The sequence below is a fragment of the Ctenocephalides felis genome, unplaced genomic scaffold, assembly GCF_003426905.1.
Source record: "Ctenocephalides felis isolate EL2017-DRISC unplaced genomic scaffold, ASM342690v1 CF-g0.4_SCAFFOLD_03571, whole genome shotgun sequence".
NCBI classification, from domain to species: Eukaryota; Metazoa; Arthropoda; class Insecta; order Siphonaptera; family Pulicidae; genus Ctenocephalides; species Ctenocephalides felis.
The window spans coordinates 12,674,747-12,701,685 of NW_020539725.1; the positions used below are offsets into that span (position 1 = coordinate 12,674,747).

Consider the following 26,939-nt stretch of genomic DNA (forward strand, 5'->3'; position numbering starts at 1 on the left):
TTGAAATCAGTTAAAAAATAAATACACGTGATATCTTACAATACCCCTCCCTCCCCCAAGTGATATTTCGTGATTTTTTGTCAAGCCCCCCTCGCCCTAAAAACCTCACGCCCCTACTTACAAAGAAATAACTTGGCCGATATTTACTAAAAACTGATCATCGTGTTTCCGAATCGATTCAAGATTGTGAACTAAAACGTGGGCAAAAAGAAACGGCTTGGCTAATCGTCCCATAAAACAGTCAAACGTTAAACCAAATTGAACTACATCGAATAACTTTTAAATTTTTAATAAAACAGCAACGAAAGCCCAAAAATCTGTTCACTAGCACACACGTATACACACACACACACTAACACTAACATACTTTTTCCAAATTTGAATTAATTCGATTCAGAATGGCTTGAAACGTCGAGAAGACAAAATTAGCACACTGTTATCTTTCGCGAAAACAAACTTCTCCTTCGGGAAAATTTGAGTTAATAAATTATATCTTATTATATATAAAAATGAATCGCAAAATGTGTTGGTAAGCGCCTAACTCAACAACGCCTGGACCAATTTGGCCAATTTTTTTTAAGAAATTAGAATAAAATAAAATATAGTATATGTATGGCAGATTGAATGATACACATATGAATAAGATTTGACAAATTAATTCATTTAAAATATGAAATTAAGTATTAATCAGGGCAGGTAGGACTTTAATGCGATGCATGCGAAAAATACGAGCGCACGCCTTAGAGAGCGCCAATACAAGATTCGGATATTAAATTTTCAATATAGTTTTTTTTTTTTCAAAATATAATTTCTTTGCATGTTTTACTAATCTTTTTAATATATATTCAATATTTTTAAAATTCGTAAAATTTTCACTTTCTAACAACAAATGTGAAAGTAAAGATGAATACATACAATTCGGCCCTCACGATATCGATTAGGAAAAGTTTAAGATGCAATTTTGGATATCCTGAATAATAAAAAATTAAATTAATTTAATCCAACATAAAGTACCAGTGTAATGTTATGTTTATGGTTATGTTATACCGTTTAAAAGACTTCAATTTCCAATATAGTGTAGGAATTGAGACTCATTTTATATAAAGCAGTTCAACATTTAACATCGCTCATATTATAAATGTATATGCATTTTGGCGTGAAGAGTAATTTAAAAAACACTAATTATTATTTTTAGGTAAACGGTAAATATTAGTATATTATATTAAAAAATTGTTGACATGGGTACAGTACAACGTCTGTCGGGTCATCTAGTTAATTAATAACAATGAATAAAATTTCTCTAGAATTCTAGCAGTTTTTCGAAATAGTCTATCTAATAGGATTGATCGACTATGATACAAATTGTTATCTATATAAACTTATTTGTAAGTTTGTATTAAATCTACATTAGAAGTTGATGGCCTTCATTAAACTATCTTATGAGGTGTATTTCTTCACCTAGATAGATACATTTAAGAAATTAAACAAAGTTTAAAGCCAGCAGTATTTCAAAACTAATTTTAAAAACCCACTCAATTTCAGTGTTTCTAACATTTGATCACCAAAACTAAATCATAATACATATATTCCATCATCCACTATGGATTAGTAACTATAGCAACCACTTACTATGACTGGCGAGCCATTCGTTATAATCCAGACCCGCCGGCAGGTCGACTAGTAGCCTGAGATCAGCATCGGGCAGTTTCCGTTCGAGCACCGCCTCCTCGAGGTAGAGCTTTGGGTCGCCACCGCCAGCACCGCCGGCTCCTCCGGTTGCACCGCCACCAGGGCCTCCGCAACCGCCGCCTGGACAACCGTCACCGTCGCGCTCCTTGCGACGGGCCTTGCTGTAAAGGAAAATTATAATATTAAAAGTTGTTTCTGCAATTATCTTGTAACATATAGAAATTAAATCGTCAAAATTATAAGGAGATAAATCGTCAAGTTATTGGATAAATTGCGAGTTATTGGAGAGCGTTATTAGACAGTGAGTTATTGTGAGCATTAATCAGGTTAGGAGGATAGGGGTTTGTTAAAAAATCACAAAAAATCACGTGGGGAGGGGTAATTTAGTAAGATACTACGTGATTTTTTACCTGAATTTTAAGAAAAAATCCAATTTTTAATTTTTTTTAAATTTTACGGTTATTTCCAGGTACTAAAAATGCACGTGATGTTTGGTGAGAGAAAAAGAGATGATCTTAAATACCATCACGTATCACCAAGGGGGTTGGAGGTGCAAAATTCTTAAAAAATCGATCACGTGATTATTGGACAGTCCTTAAACAGTAAGGTGACCATAGTTTTCAACATCAAAACTGGGATGAGGAGGGATGCAGTAAATATCATTTTGAAACAACAATTACAATAAAAATCTAAATGAATCTTATTTTTTTACTCAGAAATACTGACTTTTAAGTAAAACCTTTATTAATCCATTATTATTTTATAAATTATTTTTGGATCTACATGTACATGTTTTTTCGCTTCTAATCTTCGTATAAAATTTTATTCATAATTTTCTTCAAAAGTTTTCTATACTTCTTGAAAACCCGGGACACAAGGTGAAAATCCTGGAGTGTCGACACTCCCGGCCAAACCAAGACGTATGGTCACCTTATTTAACAGACATCTTATAAATCACTATAGGATCATAATATATATTTACATCACCTTTTAACAAAATGATGAATCAATTGCAGCAACATAATATTTAACGAATTGCATCTGAGGAACAGCAAATTTAACACAATTACACATAAACTTTCAGAAAATTTCTTCTATTTATGAACAAAATCATCGAAAATTTTCTTTGTTTTTAAAAATAGTCACCTCAAATCTAACAAGTATTTAGATAACAACTTCATCAAATATTGTACATTTTTAATAGAAGCACTTTTTAACTGATATTTTACCATTATTAATCAGATCACACAAATTCACACTTATCGACAAACCAAGTTACTAAAGTTTACATACTGACTTAACTTATGTTATTAAATTTATTATTATAAAAATATAAAATTATTTATATGATATTCAAACCTTAATTTAAAACTTTATGTTGTATTTTAATTAGAACCACAAAAAAGCTTTACTTTGCTAGTAAGTATACAATCATAAGTTCATAGCTTGAATTATTTATGTGTTCACTACGACAGTTCAGATTGATATGTTTGCTGCACTTCAATTTTAGTCACACCTAACTACGTTCTTAAATAGTGCATGCCTCATTCAAAAATCCAATAATAAATAAATCGACAATTGTTTCGAAATATCACTCATGGTTTCATAAAATTAAATTTATGAAATATTTTGACTAAAAATTCTCTAACTTAACATTTAATAAATTTCTGTAAGCTCATGGTGACTAAAACCAGAGTTCCTATAAAACAACTAAAATGGAGTACTACCTCAGCAGAAATTTTAATTTACTTTGGCATAATTGGGCTCTCTCATAAAGAAGTGGCTAGAACTACGAGATCAGAACCAGAAATCCCTGGTTCGATACCTACTTCGAGCAGGCTGATGTCAAGCAGTAGTGACATCGGTAATTTGGAAATATAGATAGCAATAAGTTTCCAAGTGAAAATAGTCCTTCCGCGGAATTGTTGCATCAATAAACAGTTTATCAGTGAGGTAGCACGGGGAACAAAGGTCCAATTTGACTTTATTATTACTGTTTTTCTAAAATTTGTCATCTTTACCATTTTACCCCAAAAACGGTAAAATGGGACAGCTAGGAGGCAAACAAATCCAATGTCTTATTTTTAATTTCAAAGGGATTTTACGAAATAATAGCTGCATGACTGAATCAATGCAAAATATAAATTTCATGGGCAGAATTTTGACAGATTTTTGATCTGGTATTTCTATAATATATTTATATATCGCTACTACGCGAATCGAATAAAGTACAATGGCCTAAACTTTGAGGAACAATAGTGTGTCATATCATTTACCGTTTACTATTTCGTAAGTAACTTATTGTTAATAATCGTATGTACACAATTCTAGTGTTTTTCCCAACCAAAATTACGCGTCGACAAATAAATGACCAAATCACAGATAAAAGTTGATTTAAACAATAGAAAAATATAGTCACCGCATGTGAGGGTAACCGCAACTAAACTTACTAAGGTCATATGAAATGTCATCACACACGTGGATGTGTGTTTGACTGCGTATTCAAAAGTAAAGTTGTTGTTTAGCTTAATTCAGGGATTGGCAACATAATGTAAATAAATGACAAGATAAAATCAAAGGACCAATCATAATACTTTTAATAATCACAGTTTTGGGTCGACCAAATCGAGCTCATGACGAGTTTATTCGTCAATCACATGGTAAGTTGTGCTTCTAAGATAAGGGATGAAAAATATAGGTTATTTTCAAAACTGAATAATTTTGTTACTAAATTTACTTCTTTGTGTTAACATAAGCATAAATAAAATAAGCGATAAACTAAAAATGGATTAAATTCAAGGAAATATGATACAGGTAAATGTAATAAAGTAATAATAGTTTTTGACAAAAAGCAACAATTGTTTTTAAAATAAACAGTAAAATTTTTTATTTAAATAGTTAAATCTTAATTCTTATTGATAAATATATTACAGCAAAAAATGTTATTTTAATAGCTGTAAATTAAGTCTTATTGATCAAGTATATTATTTCCACATCTCCAGAAGTTCATGCAACTTGTCTCAAGGTAAAATGCCACTTACAACTACTTATTTTATACATTAATAACCAAAAAATTAATGTGAACTTGATAATTCTAGTAGTTCTTGAAATTCTAGTAGAAGAATAACCTGTAACATAGTAGAGATGGGCTATATAAATGATTGAATTATATTTTGAAATTTGGAAATAAAATATTATAAATAGAGGAGTTGGTAACCAGAGTGTATCTTTCCAAATATACCTGAACGCCATTAAAAAGTGTCAAAAAACTGCTGTTTTTAAATGTTTTTATGTCATTCCCAATCAGTTTGCATACTACTAATTACCATTTATCCATACATTATTCTACTTGTTGTTTTCATTATATAAATGAAATGGAAGCTTTACAGTCTATTCTGGGTTATCGTAAAACAAAACAATTTGGAGCCAAAGCAAATTTTTCAAAACCATTTAACGACAGATATAAATATAATGTTTATTCCTGTTTGGCAACATTATGCAATAAAAAATTTACTATACCCGCCCCGTAACTCAGTTAGCCCTCATTTGTGGAATAGACCACTCTGGTAATAAACTCCACAATTGTGATTGAATTATTATACATCAACAACCGTAAAAATATTTAAATAAAACTGCATCAGATTTAGTTTTGAAAATTAATTAAGAAATATTAGATTATGATTCAATATTAGGTTGGCGACAACTGTCTTAGTTAGATCATATCAAGACGCACAAAATCACATGGTGGTTAGTTTATTTCGAATTAAGACACGTGCTGACATTTTGCAGCGCAATAAACCGTTAAATTTACAAAGCAACATTTTGTAAACTATAATGTCAGCGTAAAATATATAATACGACGTAAGATGGAAGTCAATTAAGCAAATTCTTCTATGGATACGTAGGAATATAACAATAATTTTATATTCGCTTTATGCGATTTGAACTGGCCAGATAAAAAGTTAATGGAATTACATTAACAATTCAAAATAAAATATAAACTTGACGTCATGGTAAAATGATTTAATTGAGAAATAATTCAATAAAATTAAACAAATCAATAGATTATTTCTCTGAAGCATATTGAATTGATAGTTTCGAATTACATTGATTTGAACTCAGATCAATATTCTTTAAATATAACTCTTCGATTTCGCGACACGTGCCAGCGAACTCGCGACTTGTCAAAGTGGTATACTTTACATCATCATAGCTATATTCATTGCATCATTTGATTGATTTTCCAATCAAATACAGGAAATGAGAAAGATAGTTGTTCTATTAGATAGGGAGCCAGTAGAAAATGATACTATATCTAAAAAGTTATGTACCCATGCACATCCATCTAATGGTTAATATACAAACTACGCAGTATATTTGATTCTTCATCTCTTACAATGTTATGTACACGTGTATCGATAGTATTCATTGTCATAAAATAACATACAAATTACACAAAATATCTTATTACCCATTTCTCCTAACAATAAGAATTGCTAGTAAGACTCACATAATTGCACTCATACGAGTAAATTAGTTTAATCGTAAAACTGAACGATATCTTAAAATGCTTAAAGCCGCTTTATTAACACTATTATCTTGTGGGAATCAAAAGAGGCCATGGTTTTTGGATAAAAACAATGATTCATGTCATGACAAATATTAATCAATACAAAAGTCTTTGTTTAAAAATATATTGAAGACTATAACATCAAACAAAATTGGGTGGATAAGAATAATACTGATCAACGTTTCTACATATTTGGTGGCAGCGATCCAACAACAAAAAAATATTTTTATAATAATGGGAACAAGGTGTATATCATTCTAGATTTCAACATTCTTAGTAATCTACCATATAAGATTTATCTTGTTCATGAACCAGAAATGTTGATCAGAAACCTGATCTATTTAAATATTTGTTCAGGCTCATCAGACCCTCTTCAAATTAATTGATATTTGGTGAACAAACTGTAATACTGGCATATTAAAGATTGACTTCAAAGATTTATAGATAAATGGTGTGAACTACAATACAAGCTTCATTTTAATGCTTGGCTTTGAAACCGCAAGGTTCCGAATTCACAATTGGAGAAGGGGCTTACTTGATATCATGCGGTAGTTGTACTATTTTTACTTACTTAAAAGAATATATCAAAAAAGCCCTTTTCGGGCATTGTGTATTGGATTTTAATTTTTAATTGATATTTTTTATTATGAAACTATCAAGTATTTTACCATTTTACAACCCTGGTGGAACTACATTGATTTACAATAAATGCGCCACATTTAGATGGAACTTGCTAACACACTTACTTTAGTGCACTTTTTTTTCTTAAAGTAGGGCCTTTGAAAGTCGACCTATTTTGAAAATATTAAATTCATAGTTTCACAAAAAGTCCTAATTCTTGAAACCTTGGAGCAAGTGTGTAATTATTTTTCGACAGTGTAAAGTAATAAAAATTACCACAATAACCAAAAAATGGTCACAATTTTAACAAAGCTCTCAAGATTGAACTTAAAAGTTCATATTTTTCAAACAACAAGAGAAAATTAGCTATCTAATTATTTTCCAGGATATATACGATCAATACTATCATCCCATTTCGGCTTGATGTTGACTGCTAGAACACCCATTATAAGATTACAGACATTTCGAGATCGTAATATGGTTATCTTCAGTGTAAATTCTTACAGTAAAAGTCTTTCGGTTTGACGTTGAGTTCTGGTACACCCTGTACATCTAAAATACTACACTTGGGATTCTGGGACACTTTTAATTCATAATAAAAGTCACTACTTGGTTTCAGGTTATCAATCAAAATCTGTCCTTTTAGTACATAAAAATTGTGACGTAATTATTTTTGAAATTAAATTTAAGAAAAAAAAAATCGCAGCGCTCGTACTATATTTATCCACAGACACGTGGATATTGCGATGTGGTTCTAAATGGTTATTATTATTCAGGATTTTTTACAATATGGTAAAAACCATATCCGTTTCTTGTCCGAACAACGGCGTTTGTCATCAGCGCGAAGATTAACGTTAACAACTAGCCGCAGCTGGTAACTATTCCAGAGATTCTCGAAGAAAATCTAATAAACTAGAAAGATAAGAAATAGAATACTATAATATTCAAGAGTACAAGTTTTGAAATTTTTGCATAGGCTGATTGTCATGAACTGTCAAAAAGCTATGTCATTACAGTTCGATGACTTCTATATCCTAAACTCCAATGTTATCATCAGTGCAGTTTTGTTGGGGGGCATCCATTAATCACGTGAGGCTTAAAAGGTGGAGGAGATTGCACAAAATTCAAGAGATATCTTGTTAAAGGAGGGAAGGTCTAGAAAAATATCACGTGTATTTATTTTTTACCTGAATTTTTAGAAAATCCAAATTTTCATTGTAAAAAAATCCAAGAATTTATCTCTTTTTCTAAATACTAAAAATTAAAGTGATGTTAGGAGGGAAAGGAAGAGTAGTTTTAAATATCACCACGTATCACCAACGGCGGAAGAGGAGTACAAAACTCCTTAAAATGGACGCTCCCTTGCCAGATATGATTACACATGCGTAAAGTCAAACTTATATTAATTTTGAAGTTTGTGCCATTTGGAGGTTAGGATTAAGAAGTCAATGTAGTGTCAAACGCTTGACTGAAGAGCAAAGATTATCCGGATAATTACCACTAAATGTGAATTTTTGCTTGAGTCCAATACCAAACAATTTTGAAGAATGGTATAAAGAGAACAAAATAAATTGTATTATTATCAAAGGAAAAATACTGCTGATTAATTAATTAAAACAACCTGCTGTCTTTCTTAGTTTATCAATATGAGTCATTAATGTAAGAGTATTATGTTATATCTGCTGATCCATAATAATTTCATAAAACAATTGTATCATTGTTTATTGTTTTATATTGCCGAATGTACAGATTACATAAACTAATTGAAATTTGAAAAAATAACAATAGTGTGTTTACGTTAAGATTACGAAATTAATTGAAATTATTACACGAACTAATGAAAAATAACTGCTTAATTAAAAAAATCATATGTGTCATAGAACATTTAAAAAATATTAGATTCCTATGGACTGGAAGACGTACTGATTATTATTTGACAAAGGCAGGTTCAACCGTTTCAAAGATATTATTTGATTAATTCAGAAAACAGTTCACATGTAATGATGGATTAAACAATTAATTAAATTTTTGGAAAGGCAGGTCCAGCGGTTTCGGAGATTCAATAAAAAATGATTATTAAACATAAGCATTTCAAATGATCAGATATTTTATAGAGATACTATAGATGTCTACTTTCAATAAAGTTACTCCAATTTGCCTTAAAGCACGATCCATGCGCCACTAGTTAAATTATTACTAATAAATAAATTGCATATGTTGAAGTAGTAATTGAAATATTGGGAGAAAATGGGGTAAAAATAATTAATATTGATTTGATCTTGAACCATAAAGGATACTAGTTTTTCGGCAATCTTGTATAAGATTAAGATATATACTGCCAGAGAGAAAAGGCCATCTAATAACTTGGAACCACAATGTTAATAAAGCACAGAAAATTGATAAGAAGAAAAAACATATATTGAAAGTTAAATTGAAATAGCGAAAGAAATGATCTTAAATAAAGAATATATATAGTTCCTGAACGGATTCAAACATTTACTGGTATTTTTTTCTGGAAAGCTAGAAGAACTTAAAAGATCTATGATCTGTTGTGATGAAATCCTTACAAACTACGACTTTTTTACAAGAAACCAAAATAGTTGTCCTATCTCTATTTGAGGGGGCGCCCATTAATCACGTGATCCATTTTTTAAGAATTTTTGGACCCCCTCCCCCTTTTGGTGATATGTGGTGACATTTAAAATTACCCTCCCTACCCCACCAAACATCACGTGCAATTTTAGTTGCGAAAAACAATTGTAAAGCTTTTGAATTTTTTTGACAATGTTAAATTTTTTTAAAAAAATATGTGTAATACCTTACTAAACCCGTGGGGAAGGAACCACGTGATATTTCGTGATTTTTTGTCGAACCCCCCCCCCCTCTCATGTGATTAATTGACGCCCCCTGATGTGATAAATTTTCAAAAAATAAATAAAATTTCTGTAATAGTAATGATTTTATTGATGTAGCAATGCCGGCTGAGGGCTATTTTCACTTGGAAATATATTAAACTATATTTAAAATACTAACTATATTTAAAAGTGAAAATCGATGTCACTACTGCTTGATATCAGGCTGCTCGAAGCGGGTAATAAACCCGGAACTTATGATTCAAATCCCGTGGCTTTAACCACTTATTCACAACCGAGTCCGGATTATGTTTTGATGATTCGTGCTGACGCACCGGCTTCAAATTTAAAATCCGGTGTTCTGAAATACCGGTAAAATGACTCATAAAAGTATGAGATCGTATAAAAAGTCATTAAAATCAACTGTTCAAGACTACAGTAAATAAGTAAACCGCTTTGTAAAAGTATGATAATAATTCATAAAAAAACTACTTGGATTTTGAATAATTATATAATGAAGTATAGAATACTAATGTAAAGCGTGTTTACTAGATATCACAAATGGGTCAAATCAGGCGCATGCATTTTTATAGGAATTATATTTCTTCAGAAATATAATTCCTATGAAAATGTACTTTTCTTTTATAAAATACCATTCCTTTTACCATTAGAAACTATCGATGCAGATAAAGCATTTTCCGCGCAAAAAAATCTTGAAAGATATGCAATGTGTGCCGATTCAGGATGTAGAATTGGTAGAATTGGACGTTGTCCAAGAAATTTCAAAGAAAGTTTTGAACATTTCAGAGAAGATTTTATCGGCAGTAAACACGTGATAGCAAGCTGCGTAAAAAGCATTAATTTATAAATGATATCACTTAAGTTAATATATCGTAAAAGTGTTATTCTCAATTTATTTGATACTAACAGACATTGAAAGTTTCGCAGAAAGGATATAAAGAAATATAAATGATTGTGGAGTAAGAGAAACTAATTTTTTGTGAAATGTTTTGTCATACTTTGCATTATAGAACCTTTGAATTTTATTTCAAAATAAAAGTCAGATTACTATTATAAAATTCTCGGTTTTGGAATGCCTCTCTCAGTAAAACTATGAGGATGATGAGTACTATGAGAAAATAACAATTTATATTTAAAAAAAGGAAATTGCATAATCTTAGTGCTATGTATATTAGAGACAACGTTTCTTTGATGGCAATCATTGAAAATGTCAACTGAAATCTATGACAAAAGCTATGAAAAGCTGTAAACCACAATTCCAAGTATAATTTCATGGGAATTGCAATCATTTATTATCTATTTCAACTCGATTATTTTGGTTATTGCAGATCTGAATAAAAATTATACATTCTTTGAAAAAAAGAATTTAGTTAAGATCAGTGTTACCCTCAGAGGTCAATGACAACTTTCAAGGGGTCTACATCAGCAAAAAGGAATTTTAGACATCCGAGATAGTGGATCACAACACAGCTTGTTAATGTCTGTTTTTCATTATTATTTTAGTCAATTAATTAATATCAAAACTTGTATTTGAATCTTTACTTTGAAATTTAACACCAAACGGTAGTACAAATAGAAATTTAAAAGAATCCATATCGGGTAAATAGGGGGCCCATAGCAAAGCCTAAGGGGTCTACGACACAAATAAATTTGGGAAATTATGGTTTAGATTAAGGACTTCTCTACTCTGATACAAGTTTTTTTTTTCAAAAAATATTATATGTCTTGGAGACATTAAAAATCTAATAATCAAAATATAAAATTCACAAAATAATTAAAATTTCCAGAAGTTTGAAAAAACTCTTAAGTGTTCAACTTGATTACAAAATATGATTTTCCAAAAGTTTAAAATAATAAAAAAATAAATTATTTTATTCTGCAATGAAAAAGCGACTTTCATGCGAACTAAAAATCAAGCTAAACTAAATAAAAGTACAATAAGTACAATTAAGTAATATCTTAGTACACGATGTTAAATTTGAAAACTGAATTTTGGAATATATGCATAAACAATATTCATATAATTTATACGAATTTTTTACAGTAGGGAAAAGTGGGCCACAAAGACCCAATTTAACTCTTGGTAATTATACTGTGAAAAACAAACCAAGTACATCAAAACCAATAACTGCCTGACTGAGATATGGAAATGTATATATTGCTATATAAATAAATGGCTACAAAAATAACACATATCCAACAACTATCTTACTAGGTTCAGTAAAATATCTAGCTCATTGCTAGATACAATTCATCATTGTAGAACTATGTATGTTTTTTGCTAGTTTTCAAAAATTTGCCACTTGCTCCTGATAACGTTAATTTTTTTACTGAATCGTGGACCAAAAACATTTTTGAAGATAATCTAAATTTAAAATTTGGACCTAGACAATAAATTATTAAGTAAGGAATTCGTTTATTCCAGGTTACTTTTCCAAGGTAATTGAATTCAATATTTCAAGTGTCAACCAAAAAAAGTATGTAAAAAATGAAAGCGCAATTCGCACCAAATAAATATCTAACGTTAATTTCAAAGGAAAGTTAAGAAATCTGGGCCAAATGCCATAGGTATCCAAATATGTACCGTCGTACAATGCAAATTTTTTAATAAAAGCTCTTAGGAGTTCTATTCGCCGAGTGCGATGTCGAATTACGCATTGCAGATGTCGAGATCAGAAAAAACTTTTTGAATTAAATCTATTTTTGTATCATTGCAGAGTTATTTTATATAGGTATTTGATATTAACTTTGTTTAAAAAGATGCCTTGAGATATGAAGTGGTGTGAATTACATCCTATGTGTTAGTCAAATCGATAAAGAAGTGATCATTCATTCGTCGAAAGTAGAGGATGAAAATATGAGACAAAATAAAATATTGATTAAGTTGTTTACTAATTAATTTAAATAAATAATAAAAAGTTTCAAAAAATATTATTTATTTGTTTTACTAATATTAATAATAAAATAAATACAATGAATTTAATTAAGTACTAGGGTAGAGCTAGGCTTAAAGGTTCGCTGGTAAAAAGGTCCACCATCAATATCTAAAAAACAAGAAAGTTAGGAACTTCTTACCAACAATATTTGAAAGAAAAAAGCAAGTTTTGAAAATCCATAACATTATCCTGTCGTTAGTTTTTTTCGGTGAGCACTATTTAGTTTACGAGACCTTAATATAATTTTAAGTATACTTTATTTAATTGTTTTATAGGATGTACATATTGTTATTTTTATTTTAGATTCAACAGCTTTTTATATAGTCTCTATAAAAGGTTACATGTGGATCGGGTGAAAAGGGCCAGTTGAAAACAATAAAGAATAGTAAATAAAAAAGTGAATTGAGTTGAAAACGCAATTATAAGAGATAAGTTAAATAAATAGTTATTCCAACTATGCTGATGATTATTTCTGAGGAAATACCAGATCAAGGTTATATAAGGCGTCATTTTTGTAAAAATAAGACATTGTTTCTCTTTGCCCGATGACAATCACTTTTTGCCCAGACTATGGGGTAAAATGAGACACATGACAAATTTTAGAAAAATTGATGAAAAACATACTTCTGTAATTAGTATATTCTTTCTATTATAGTATAATTACTAAAAGTCAAATTGGATCTTTGTGCCCCGCCCTACCCTATTTGAATTTGTTTAATAAGTATTCCATATAACACTTATTTTTGAGAATTTTCTTATATAATTTTTTATAACTCAAGTAAAAAAGATAAACCTATAGTACTATAATTAATCCAAAAAATTCTAAATATATACTCATAATTAGTCATAACTGAGAATAAGTAGATTTTAATGATTGTAGTATTTTTTGTTATACAAATGTAATACATATGCTAAATACAAAAAATATAAGTAAGACTGAAATATAAATAGTCGTACTTAACAAATTCATTGTTTTTTAAGCTCGTTTTCAATTTATACTAGTTTGTCCTAAAGAAATTCAAGTTAATTTATACTAGTTTGTCCTAAAGAAGTTAAAAAATCTTGTTCCCAATTCTGTATTAAGGAAAGGATTTTAATAAGGAAAAAATAACAACTTAGAAAAATTGCTTGGATTTCGAACAGACTTGGTTATAAAAAAAATATATTTAAAAATCGCTGTTTAAGAGTGTTAATAAAAACTCACCTCCAAAATAATTTAAAATGTTGGTGTAAGAATGAATATACTAATATGAAAACATACTTAATACATGTAACATATGAATTTTTCTATGCTACCTATTTTTATAAAAATGATAATTGAAACAATAATAAATTCGGAAGCATCAATTGAGAAGAAGACGAATCAGTATTTAAATTTGAACCCCGGTTCAAAAACATTCGTCCAATAACTTCAGACAAATTTATACTAATTGAAATATTTTGCGCACGTCCAGGCCCACTTAAATCAACATATCAATTTGCACTATGGTAAATGGTAATGGAAATAAATAACGGTACCAAAAACAGGGTTAGATAATCGAAACGGCCTTTTGTAATTTACATTCAATGGAAAAATTTCAATAGTAATAATAGAAATTATTTTTTAATAATATAACGAAAATTTCTGGTGTTAAAAAATATAATAATAAGAGGTATGATATACAAAAGCTATGATATATATTTCCGGCTACTATTAACCTTTTCAACTCGGATGGATTCGCGAGTGGAAAGGGTTAATATTGTATGTTCTCGTTGGTACAAACAACAGATTCGCTTTTCGAACTTTTTAGATAAAACTTAAAATAAGGTTTTAACCAAAATTAGTGTAATTTTTTTTTAGAAAAATCTTCTTGAAAGACCTGCGAAATGTTCTTGAAAGATATAATCCAACGGACGCAATGCATAACATATTTTAAAGTTTTATTCGGCAGAATAAATGTATAAACAATATTACTATTCCAATTAATACTGATTTTAGTAGTAGAGTAAAACGGGGCACAAAGGTCCAATTTGACTTTGAGCAATTATATTGTAAAAACCAAACCAATTATGTATCAACAAATAACACATTCCAAACTAACAACTATCTTACTATGTTCAGTAAAGTTCCCATCTAATTCATCATCGCAGAAATTTTACCCATTGTAAAATTGGACAGCCAGGGGGCAAAAAAAAGGTCCAATATCTTATTCGTAATTTTGAAGGAATTTAACGAAATAATAGCTACATTATTCAATCGATGCAAAATATAAATTTCATGGGTACATTTTTGAAGGTGATAGTACTGTATATAACCCTGACCTGGCATTTCGTCAAAAATATTCATCTGCTGATCAGGAATATCTATATATCTAATTTATATCTTGTGAATTTAATTTACTTTTTCATTTACTATTTCCTATTGTTTACAGTGTAAAGGTTCAGTTGGTTCTTTTTATCCCACCCACATGTAAGCTTTTATAAAGCTATTAAAAATAAAAACAAATTTTATCTTTTAAACAATGTATACTTAAGCATTTATTCCTGTATCATAAATAAAATAAAAGTGCCCAAGCCAAAAAAACACCGACAAAACAAAATACTATTGTTACAAATATTGATAGTTTATTTCCTGATGTGTCGTCGCAAAGATTAAGATCATGGCTGGTTACACATCTTTTGCCTTCTTCTTTAAAATAGTATCGTTAAGATTTTTTATACTTCACTTGTTTTTGAGATAATAGTGGTGGATCTTTTTACCCGCAAACCTTTGAGCCCCGCTCTACCTTACTCCAAAACTTAACAGGAACATTTTTGTATTGTTAATTTAATGTTTATAGATTATAGTCAAATTCAAAGCAAAATAGAACAAAATATAGAAATTTAAAAATTCAAATAAATGACGATTAGGGAGGGTTTGACAAAAAATCACGAAATATCACGTGGGGGAGGGAGGGGTACAGCAAGTTATCACGTATATTTATTTTTTTTACTATTTTTTATAAAAAAGTTCAAACATTTTCAAAAAAAATCAGAAATTTTATAGTTTTTTCACATAACTAAAAATACGCGTGATGTTTGGTGTGAGAGGGGGGGTAATATTGAATATCACCAAATATCACCAAGGGGGAGGAGGGCGTCTTATAAACCTTAAAAACTAAACTTTAAAATGGACGCCCCCTTATATTAAAAAATTAGGTTCGTTATTGATTATTTTATAATCCTGAATTCGTTTCAAAATAATTATTTATTGTTATTAAATTATTATCGACGCAAAAAATAGAAACCAAATTAAGCTTAAGCCGCCGTAATCTAGTCGTTACATTTACAAAATAGAACGAAAGTTAAATCCAAGGATATTTTAGAAAAGCCCATTCATTATTATTCTTGCCTATATCTTAATATTTACACAATTCGAATATTTTTTAACAATTCACAAGTGCTAATTTCGGAAATTTCAGATATTTCTGAACCAGCACATTGCGACACGATTAGAATTTATAAACAAATGGTCTCTATAAACAAAAGCAATATTGTTAAAGTATTAAGTTAGTGAATCATTTAGTCAGTTGTGAAAGTCTGAATTTATTTGCACGCCGTTCACATACCGCATTATAGAATAAGAAAAAATATGAATGTATTTTAAAAAAATATCTGAACCGTGCTAATAACAATTATTGACGAGAATTGTGCATGCAAATATTGATTCATAAGTCGGATGATGTTTCAGTTTGGAGATGGGGAAAAATTTGCTCATTATTTGAGATGTAAGTTGTAAACATAATGTATATTGAAGAATATTCCTATAGACGTCCTAAGTAATATTAATAATTATGATTATTTCTTAAAAATCATTAGGGCAGAGCGGGGCACAAAGGTTCGATTCGACTTTCAGTAATTATACTACAAATGAACTACGTCCACTTAATACCTAATTATAAAAATATGTTTTTTTTCTAATTTCCAGGGTACAAACAGTTCCAATGTCTTACTTGTAATTTTAAATTTTTATTTTTGGTAGAGTCTTAATACATAGATTATTATGAACATCAGAATGATAATATAATCATTAGCCACATTGTATGTTATTGAGATCATTAACTATATTATCATCAAATAAATAAATAAATAAGTTTGTTATTATATTCGAACTTTCAAAAGAAATAATAATTGTTTATTATTATTTCGCTATTAACTAAGTTGATACATATTATTTACTTAGTTGTAAATATTGGTCACATTTGCGCACAAAAGTGCATAAATAAATCATTAAAAACTTAATAATATAAAAATTACAAATATAATTAAGTCAAATAAGAGTGTCACGCCATTGTTACGAGAACTGTTAACTGACCTACAAAAATTATCGTCATTAGTGTATATTAAATATTCATATCAGTCAGTTGTTTATTTTTAAAATAAACAATAAGTACGCATAAACAATATCGGGTAAAATAATTAGTTACGAGAAAAACAATGCTCTTAAATTAGTAATGAAAAAAAACGTTATTTGTTTGTCCTTTGCCAAAGAATAGCTCTTTTCTGGTGGATAAAATTATTTTATCATTATGGCCAATTTTTAACTTCCCGTAGGGTAAGTTATTGTAATGGGCCGAATTGTAATTCTCGACGTTTTGAAGGTTTCTGATCATTTTGGCATACCTGTGTGTGTATGTATGTATGTATGGATACAAATTTCCAGTCACGTTTTCGGGCGCACGGATCAACCGATTTGAATGGTTCAAAAAACATTCGATTCCTATTGATAGGGAGAAGAGCTGATTAGTTTTTGGTAAAGGCAGGTCCAGTCGTTTCGGAGATACGGAGCAAAGAGTGCAGAAAATAGAAATGGACTTTTTGAGAGAACGGAGTATCCGATTTGAATGATCTAAAAAACATTCGATTAGTAATGATTGGGAGAAGTGTTTATTAGTTTTTGGCAAAGGCAGGCCCAGCCATTTCGAAGATACGGAGCTTAATATGTAAAAAATGGCAGTTTTTGAGAGAACTAAGCGTCCGATTTAAATGATTCAAAGAACTTTCTGCTTGTCTTAACAAAATAATTGATTTTGGAAAAAAAAATTTGTTTCAACTTTTTTTTCCAAAAAAAAAAAAATAATAATATCGAAAATAATTCAGATTTTATTTTTAATTCTGACTAAAGTTCTAATATACTTTAAACAAATCATTTTAACTTTGCAATTCAGTTTATATAATTCTTATGAATATTAGACAATGTTACAATATTTATAATAATCTATTTGAAAACATTTAATATTCCTCGATCATTTCGTTACCGTACGGGAAGTTCCAGCAATTTGCCTTAAGGCACGATGCCATACACCACTTGTTTTCTACTGAACTTAGATATCGAGTAAACTTACGATTCACCCAATATTTATTGATGTAAAGCCCGATATTTCAACTCAGCTTGTATATATATATAATATATATATATATATATATATATATATATATATATATATATATACGAGGTGTGTTCAAAAAGTACCCGGAATTTTTAAATTTCGCGGGTCTGGAGTGTCTGATTGTCAAAATTTTTTTTTATTGTGTTGGTATACATGCCCCTAAAGTATGATGAAATTTTCAGCTATATTCACTGTTTACTTTGTCTGTGGTAGTCGCTAAGGTTCGACGTGTTTTTCTGAGCTCGGCGATTTTTACAATGGAAGAATTGAAAAGTCAAAGAATTTGTATTAAATTTTGCGTAAAAAATGAAATAAAGTGTTGCAAAGTGCAAAAATTCACCAGATATGGCTCCGTGTGACTTTTTCCTATTCCCAAAGTTGAAGAGACCCATGAAAGGACGGCGGTTTTCCTCGATTGAAGAAAATCGCTGAGAGTGCTCAAGGACATATCAAAAAGTGAATATCAAGGGTGCTTCGAAAATTGGAAAAAACGCTGGCATAAGTGTATTATATCTGGGGGGGACTACTTTAAAGGGGACCACATTAATGTAGACGAATAAATAAATATTTTTTTGAAAAAACGAAAATTCCGGGTACTTTTTGAACAGACCTCGTATATATATCCCAGTGTCTATAAATCATACAATGCGGTATCATTTACACTAGAAAAAAATCCATTCCGATTCTTCAATGCCGCAGAAATCTGCGGTTTCGCGGTTTGACCTTCATATAAATAAAATGAATAGTTTTATTGAATAACATTTCAATTCAGAAGTCTTTTAATAAAGAAGCAAAAAATTTCTAATGTTCCATTAGAAAAGCAAATTTTTTATGTAGTCTTTTATGCAGATTAAAAGCTGCGCAAATATTTTGCCAATACAATAAAAAGATTATTGTAAGACTCGAGATTATATCTTGAGACGTTGAAGGTGTCAGACATAGACTAAATCTATCAATCTAAATACTAAAAAATATACTAATGCTAAATATAGAAGAAATGTTGAATATAAAAAAAATTATGAAAATTTGATTGATATTAGCAGTTATGTTAGAAGGGAATGGTTCATTGAAAATTTGAACACCAAAATTTATTCTTTCGAGAAGAAAAACAATGCAATTCTATTTATAATAATATTTACGAATTATGTATATTACAAAATTATATTTTTTGAAACGAGAAACTGTGTTACAAAATAAAAACATGTCTGAATCAGTAAGAAATTATTAAAATAAATGGTATATTAAGCCAAAATGAAACTTTAAATTGAAAACAACTGTATGAAATAGTATAAAAAAAATTTTCAAAAAAAAAATGTTCAGTATTCTAATATAAATTAATGCATTATTACAACCATCAATAAATTACGGCATTAGCAATTCTTTTTATTGCCTTATGACTTTGTAATGCCCTATTTCATAGATAATGGAAAAAGTACCAAGGATCCAGCTACCACTAAAACAATATTTTCTTTATAGGCGTAACCATGAATAATGGATTTATTCTCTTTGTAACATATACCTTTGCTACATTTTGTGGCAGAATTCGAAGATCTCGAACTTTTTAAGGTAGAGATAATTCAATTGTTATTTCTGAGATTTCGCAAAATGAAATATGTATTATTAATGAGTATCGAAGAGAAAGATAAAGAATTTAAGGAAAAATAATATATTTCTTATAATAAATAAAAATACATAAAACTAAGGGACCAATTTTCTGTTAAAACAGGAATGTGAAATAGCGTTGTTATGGCAACGCTATTTTACGGTCTAAGTTTTATATGATTTGGTAGTGAAAACGGATAAAACGCTATGCATTTGCTGTGAAGTCAGGCGTTTTACATAACAAACCTAACCTAAAAAACGCACAATGTTATCAAAAGTGCATCTTTCTAATGTGCCGTTGATAACACATACGTGAAGTTACGTTTTATGTGTAAACAACCTGATTGCACAGCAAATACATACCATGTTAACAGTTTGTATAACCAATTTACATGCAGATAGAATTTTATCAGAGAAATAGACCCTAAAACTTTGTTCACACGAAACAAAAGTAAAATCTAATATTGAGAATCTATTTATCGAAGTATAAACTTCTACGATATTTTTGAATTTGCCAATTTCGATAATATCTGATATAACTTTTCTTTCGACAGTTCCAATTACTTTTCCCATTTTAAATATTTCTTCTAATTCTTATTCAAATTATTTAAACATTTCTTATCCTAATTAGTTATAATAATCGCAAAAAATCGAAAATATTTTTCTTATGTATCGTTACGTTTCAAAGGTTTCTGAACATTTTGGCAATTATTACTGTAGATAAAGTGGATGCCGGTGTGTGTGTGCAGATACAAATCTTAGTCGATGATTTCGTGATCAACCCATTTGAATAATTAAAAAAACATTCGATTCGTATTGATAGGCACCAGCAAATCATATAACATTTTATTTGTATTGATGAAATGGACAACTGACAAAATTGGTAAGGCAGGTCTAGCGGTTTCGGAGATCCAATAAAAAAAGTAAAAAAAATGGCGGACAAAAACGATCATTAGATATATACACATCAAATTATCAGACATTTTATAGGTATTTTAAAAATAAGAACAAATTATTTACATTTCTATGAGTTCAGTACCAATGCTTATTCGTTAGACTGAAACGCGGCGCTCATGCGCTTCTATATTTCGTTTCTACGCAGCTAACATATCGCGATTGCTTTGAAAAACAGTTCAATTTTTTTCAAAATATTTTAAAGTATATAAAAAATTCAAATATTAAAAAAAAGACACAAAAATCTATTTTTTTCGAAATTCTAAAAATAAGTGAACTTTTTTTAAAAAAAAATAATTTCTGGTACAGGAAGTTCCAGCAATTTGCCTTAAGACACGATGCCATACACCGCTTATTTTCATATTACTGTTCTTAACACTGCTCTTAATTATTATTTTCCAGATTTGGGACTTAAATAAAAATTGAACAATGGATATATAAAAGATTTTTTACCCTCAGAAGAATCTCAAGATTTATTAAACATGCCTTAAACAAACTATCTCAATATCATAATTTTTCTTCAAGTTATCATTGCATTAAATGTTAATACTAATGTTAGGTTTTATTTCGTTTCAGTGTAGTATTTTATTGTAATTAATTCAATTAAGATAATTTATTTTCTGTAATGGGTAAATTGAATAGCAGTTATGAAACAATACGATAAAATTACTAACCTACTTAACAAAAATGTTTTATACTCTTTTTAGATGGATTTTGTACTTTTTTATATAAAACTGCCAATCATGTTGACGCACGACATAAAAGGTCAGCAATTTCATGTAACATTTCTCATGTCAAAAAATCACCTCAGTGAGAGAAATTTTCGACTGAAAGCATACAGGATTATTATTATTAAAAAATATCACATTACTTGGGGATTTATTTAAAATTGAAACAGTATGCATATGGTTTATGTCATTTATTAGAGATTGATATAAACCTTATATTTTGCTATTCTTGATATAAGTATTACACGACCAAAATGCTGACCAACTTCGAAATTATTTGAACAAAAAAATATTTTAAAGCCATGAAGAAATTTTGGACAAATTTATGAAATTTCAAGATCAAAACATCAAAGTTTAACAAAAATAAGTTATATGGTTAGGAACCAATTTAAACCTTTCGTATTCAAATCAGCAAAAGATCTAAGGGTTGTTAAGCATCGCCTAATATCGTACAAATTGGTGATCAGCAATTTGGAAATATTTAAATAAAAAAATATTTTTGATTAATTAAAGAAAGCTTTGTATATAATTTATTAAATCTCAAGATCAAACCATCAAAATTTAACATTATAGGTGGTCCTGAACCAATTTAAATCCTTCATATTCAGATGACCAAAGAACTATCAAATGATGTTAAGCACAACTTGGAAACTTCTTTAAGTATTGAATATTTTAAGTATTATCTATAAACAAATATATAGTAATAAAAACATTCTATCATAATGATCTTGAATATTTTAATTAAGCAAACCACTACAAAAAATATTAAATTGAACATTTTAATAAAACACATTAGATATAACAAATACAAGGTAATGAGTTTTGATGTCGTAATATTTGATGTAATAATAAAAAGTTCACGGTTAACTTTTCTATTCTTCACGGTTAATTTCTTTTTACATAAGACATCAAAATGATCTAATATAAAAAATAATGATGAAAAATGTTTTTTAGCTTAAATGATTTATGCACGCTTTCAGGTAATGGAAAATAAATGACTAGATAATTATTTTCGTAACATGTTCATCAGAAATAATAAATTCAATATATATGGAGGTGTGGTAGTCCTCCATATTAATACCAATATTATTTATCCAAATTGTAGTAATAATAAATTCCATAAAATATTATTTATATTTGGTTTATTTTATGTATGATTAATATCCACGACACTATGTGTGTTCATATTTATCGTTAATAAAATGTGATTGGTATTTTCTTATTTATAATCGAAAAGAAAGGTTTCAAGAATTATACATTTTTGGAAAATTCGACTAGGGAGAAACAAAAACCGAGTACGATCTGACACTTGAATTTCCTTTTGTTTTTCTCAGTGCTGTCACTATATGGGCCAATCTGTCCAGAGACATGTGATGCGTGTTGACAAGCCGCTATGCGTGTTGGCAACCCGCTACATCACTCCGCCCTAATGAAAAAGATTGTTTTCGCATCTCTGACTGCCATTCTTGAACTTCCTTGTAAATTTCTTTTGGTTGAGATTGTGTGATAAATTTATTTGTTCGTGGCCGTGGCCGTTTTGAATGCCGTGTTGGCTTGTTGAGTTTGTTGATTGCTTACGTGGCCCTTCGCTGGTGAGTTAGCGGTTGAGTGTATGTGGCCCTTCGCTGGTGAGTTAGCGGCTGAGTATATTTGACACTTCGCTGGTGAGTTAGCGGTTGAGTGTATGTGGCCCTTCGCTGGTGAGTTAGCGGTTGAGTGTATGTGGCCCTTCGTTGGTGAGTTAGCGGTTGATTGTATGTGGCCCTTCGCTGGTGAGTTAGCGGTTGATTGTATGTGGCCCTTCGCTGGTGAGTTAGCGGTTGAGTGTATGTGGCGGTTGCCAAATTGTTTGCTCCCTGTCTGCTGCCATGGTGCTTATTATCGACTTATTTACCATGATAATAAGTGATTTATTGAGCACGTGTTGTTGTTGATCTTGAAGTGCGTGGTCGGAGTCTCAGTTGTAGGATTAGAATGTTCTTCTAGTTATGGCGGTTGTGAGCCATTTATAATAATTATTTATATTTTTAAAAATTCTTTTCTTAGTAATTCTTGAGACTTCAATTTATTTTTTTTTGTGCTACTACTTCAAAATATGTCTTGATCTTCTTACCTTCTTGTATGTGTGTTACTAGTTCACTCTCGGGTCACCAAAATATGGAGGTGTAGTAGTCCTCCATATTAATACCAATATTATCCAAATTGTAGTAATAATAAATTCCATAAAATATTATTTATATTTGGTTTATTTTATGTATGATTAATATCCACGACACTATGTGTTGTCATATTTATCGTTAATAAAATGTGATTGGTATTTTCTTATTTATAATAGAAAAAGAAAGGTTTTGAAAATTATACATTTTGGCAAGTTCGACTAGGGAGAAACAAAAACCGAGTACGATCTGACACTTGAATTTCCTTTTGTTTTTCTCAGTGCTGTCACTATATGGGCCAATCTGTCCAGAGACATGTGATGCGTGTTGACAAGCCGCTATGCGTGTTGGCAACCCGCTACATATATATTTATAGTAATAATAAATGATAGGAATAAAATATGTACAATATCCAGAGATATTCGCTCAAAATCAAAATATACGTTTTTCGAATCTTCACAGTAGATTTCTAACATCTTGGAGAATGTAAAATTGCGGTTAAAGTTATGCTGCATTTTCAGTTTTTTGCTAATTTTCCGGCGAGTTTTAATCTAAAGATGATCATATCGAATATTTTTCTCTTTTAATTTGAAAGACAATAAATATCTAACGGATATTTCCATATAGCACATTTTCTAAAATCATTAAGTCTGACTATTAAAATTAATTATATTTTTACTCCTCTTGCCGAAATTAATTAATACAAGACATTTTGCAACCGCTAAATTACAAATAAACATAAATCATTCGTTTCAAAGCATTTTTAGGTCACAAAATTTATCCAATTTCATAAACACATTAACACAGAACACGGTGAATCAAAAAATCGTAAAGGAAATAATAATCTTGTAATAAAATAGTGTGCCAAATCGGTTATTAATTATTAATGTATGAATCTTGGTCAACTTCCACTCGCACGGTGGTGGTTTTCATTTTACAATGAATAATTTATTCGAAATTAATGTCTCAACCATTCCAATTTATCAAAATCAGAATTAACAAACTGAATTATATCACAGATTTTAAGTATCCAAATGTTGTCCTAACAAAATATCTTGTTTTTTCACATTGACATTTATGTGTTCCAATTATGAATGTTTTGATTCAAATCATGTTTTGCTCGCAAAAGAAAAATGTATATATTATTGATTTATCATGATTTATGTGGAAATGGAAATTTTTGTAAAAAAAATATATTTGTGTTTATGTTTCAATATGTCTATAAAAATTATTATAATGTTGCTCAAAAGAAAAATGTATATGTTTATTTATTGTGATTTACTTAATAAATAGAACTTTTGTAAAACATTTTGTTAAAAACATTTTTGTTCTTATTTTAAATATAAGTTTTTTTTTACAGATTTGCAGGTATATTCCGGATTAATTTAGTTTTTTTTAATTTATTTTAATTGTTTGTAAGAAAAAATGTATGTAGAATTATGAGATCAAAATATTTGCATTATTATGACTCTATATTAAGAATTTTATTAGACTTGGTTATATTATTGAATATTGCCTTCTACGGTATAATTTATTTAATTCATAGAGAAAAATCTAACTTAACTAAAACAATTTGATTTTTTTCGTGCTTTGAAATATTTTGGAAATTTGCGTAGAAACGAAATATAGAAACATTGGTACGGAACCCATATAAAAGTAATCAAAAGTGTTATTATAAAATCTCTATAAAATATCTAATAATTCAATGTGCATATGTCTAATGATCATTTTTGTCCGCCAAATTACATTTTTTCACTCTTTTTACTGGATCTCCTAAACCGTTAGACCTGCCTTCCCAGTTTTTATTCGTCAATACAAATGCTTTTTGAATCATCCAAATCGGACTCTCGGTTTTTCTCAAAAATTGAATACCATTTTGGCACTTTTTATCCCGTATCTTCGGAACGGCTGAACCTCGCCTTTGCCAAAAACTAATCAGCACGTCTTCTATTAATAGGAATTGAATGTTTACTGAATCATTCAAATTGGTTGATCCGTGTTCTCGAAATCGTCGACTAAAAATTGTATCCACACATACATACACACACATATATATCCATTTGTGCTAAGGTATGCCAAAATGTTCAGAAACCATTGAAACGTAAAGATATATATAAAAAAATTCATTTTCAATTTTTTTGCGATACTATAACTTATCCTACGTAAAGTTAATAATGTGTAACAAGTATACATGAGTAAATTTATATAAATTCGCATATCGCAGATGCATCAACTAATATTTCACACAAATAACAGAATATTGACCAGCAAGTAGATTAAACATTCATAATTATTCACGTTGAAGAAAACTTTTCAAAAAACCATCTATTTTGCTTTGAATGAAATTATTACTTATAATGATTTTTATAATTACTTACTAAAAATTATCTAAATATCATCTTAGAGTTCATTATGTAAATTATTATCTCACAAGGATCATTCCGGTAAGCAATCGACAGTAATAAATAACTATCAAATTTAAATATTTTATGGCATCTCGTGTCCTCAATTCAAAATTCAAAATACGAATAAAATAGTAAAAACCAGTGTAGCTCCATTGAAACTTGGTCGTCCTTGAAAATCGGAAATGAATTATAAATCTGTTCGTGAACTCGAACTTGCATGTTGGAAATCCAATTCGAATTAACAACCTGACATTTACTCGCCTGATATCTCATACAATATGAATACAAATGATCAATGACACTTCAATGAGGAAAAAACTCATTATGATATGGTGAATGTAATAAAATATTATTGAAGGAAATAAAAAAAAGTTTTAGGATAGTTGGTATATACATGCAAGGTAGGTAAAATGAATCGTATTTGGTATATTTCTAGTGGTATCAAGTATTTCATGTCTATCCATATAAATCTAGTCCTATATATGAACGTATTTCGACCGGCAAATGATCAATTCTTCAATTTCGCATAATATAAAAAAATGCAATTCATAATTCTCAATTTCGCTTATAATATAAAAAAATGCATTTCCCCAATATCGACATGAAAATTTACTCGTCACAAAATACTGTCAATTCTCGTGAAGTCATATATTCGTCAATCAAAGTTAACTAATTACATTTTAATTCTTGCATCTTGTGGGCATAAGATAGCGCGACGATCGGGTGCCAACACGTTCCGGAATTACTAGAATTTTTTTTTGATTTTTTGAAACCGTGAAACCCATGTATCCCTTAATGTTTGGTCCTTCATTAATAAGATAAATTTTATATTTATAGAACAAAAATACGAAATAGACAAAATAAAAATATTATAGAAACAATAAAAAAATTATAGAAATATTCCAGTAAACAGTTAGATTAATATTCCAGTAAACAATTAGATTGGGATATTATCCATTGGTGATTTTTTTGAGCTTCCTCGACTGTGATGTATAAA

The 26,939-nt window shown here is 29.3% G+C and overlaps 1 protein-coding gene across 1 annotated transcript in view; it reads right to left on the reverse strand.

The window, feature by feature from the left end:
• LOC113385367 (MOB kinase activator-like 2) overlaps positions 1-26,939 on the reverse strand; it is a gene marked incomplete in the record, with an annotated part of 296,192 nt that overhangs the window by 30,337 nt on the left and 238,916 nt on the right. The window contains 1 exon segment of the mRNA XM_026623213.1: positions 1,630-1,850. Within this exon segment, the coding sequence (XP_026478998.1) occupies positions 1,630-1,850 (221 nt within the window).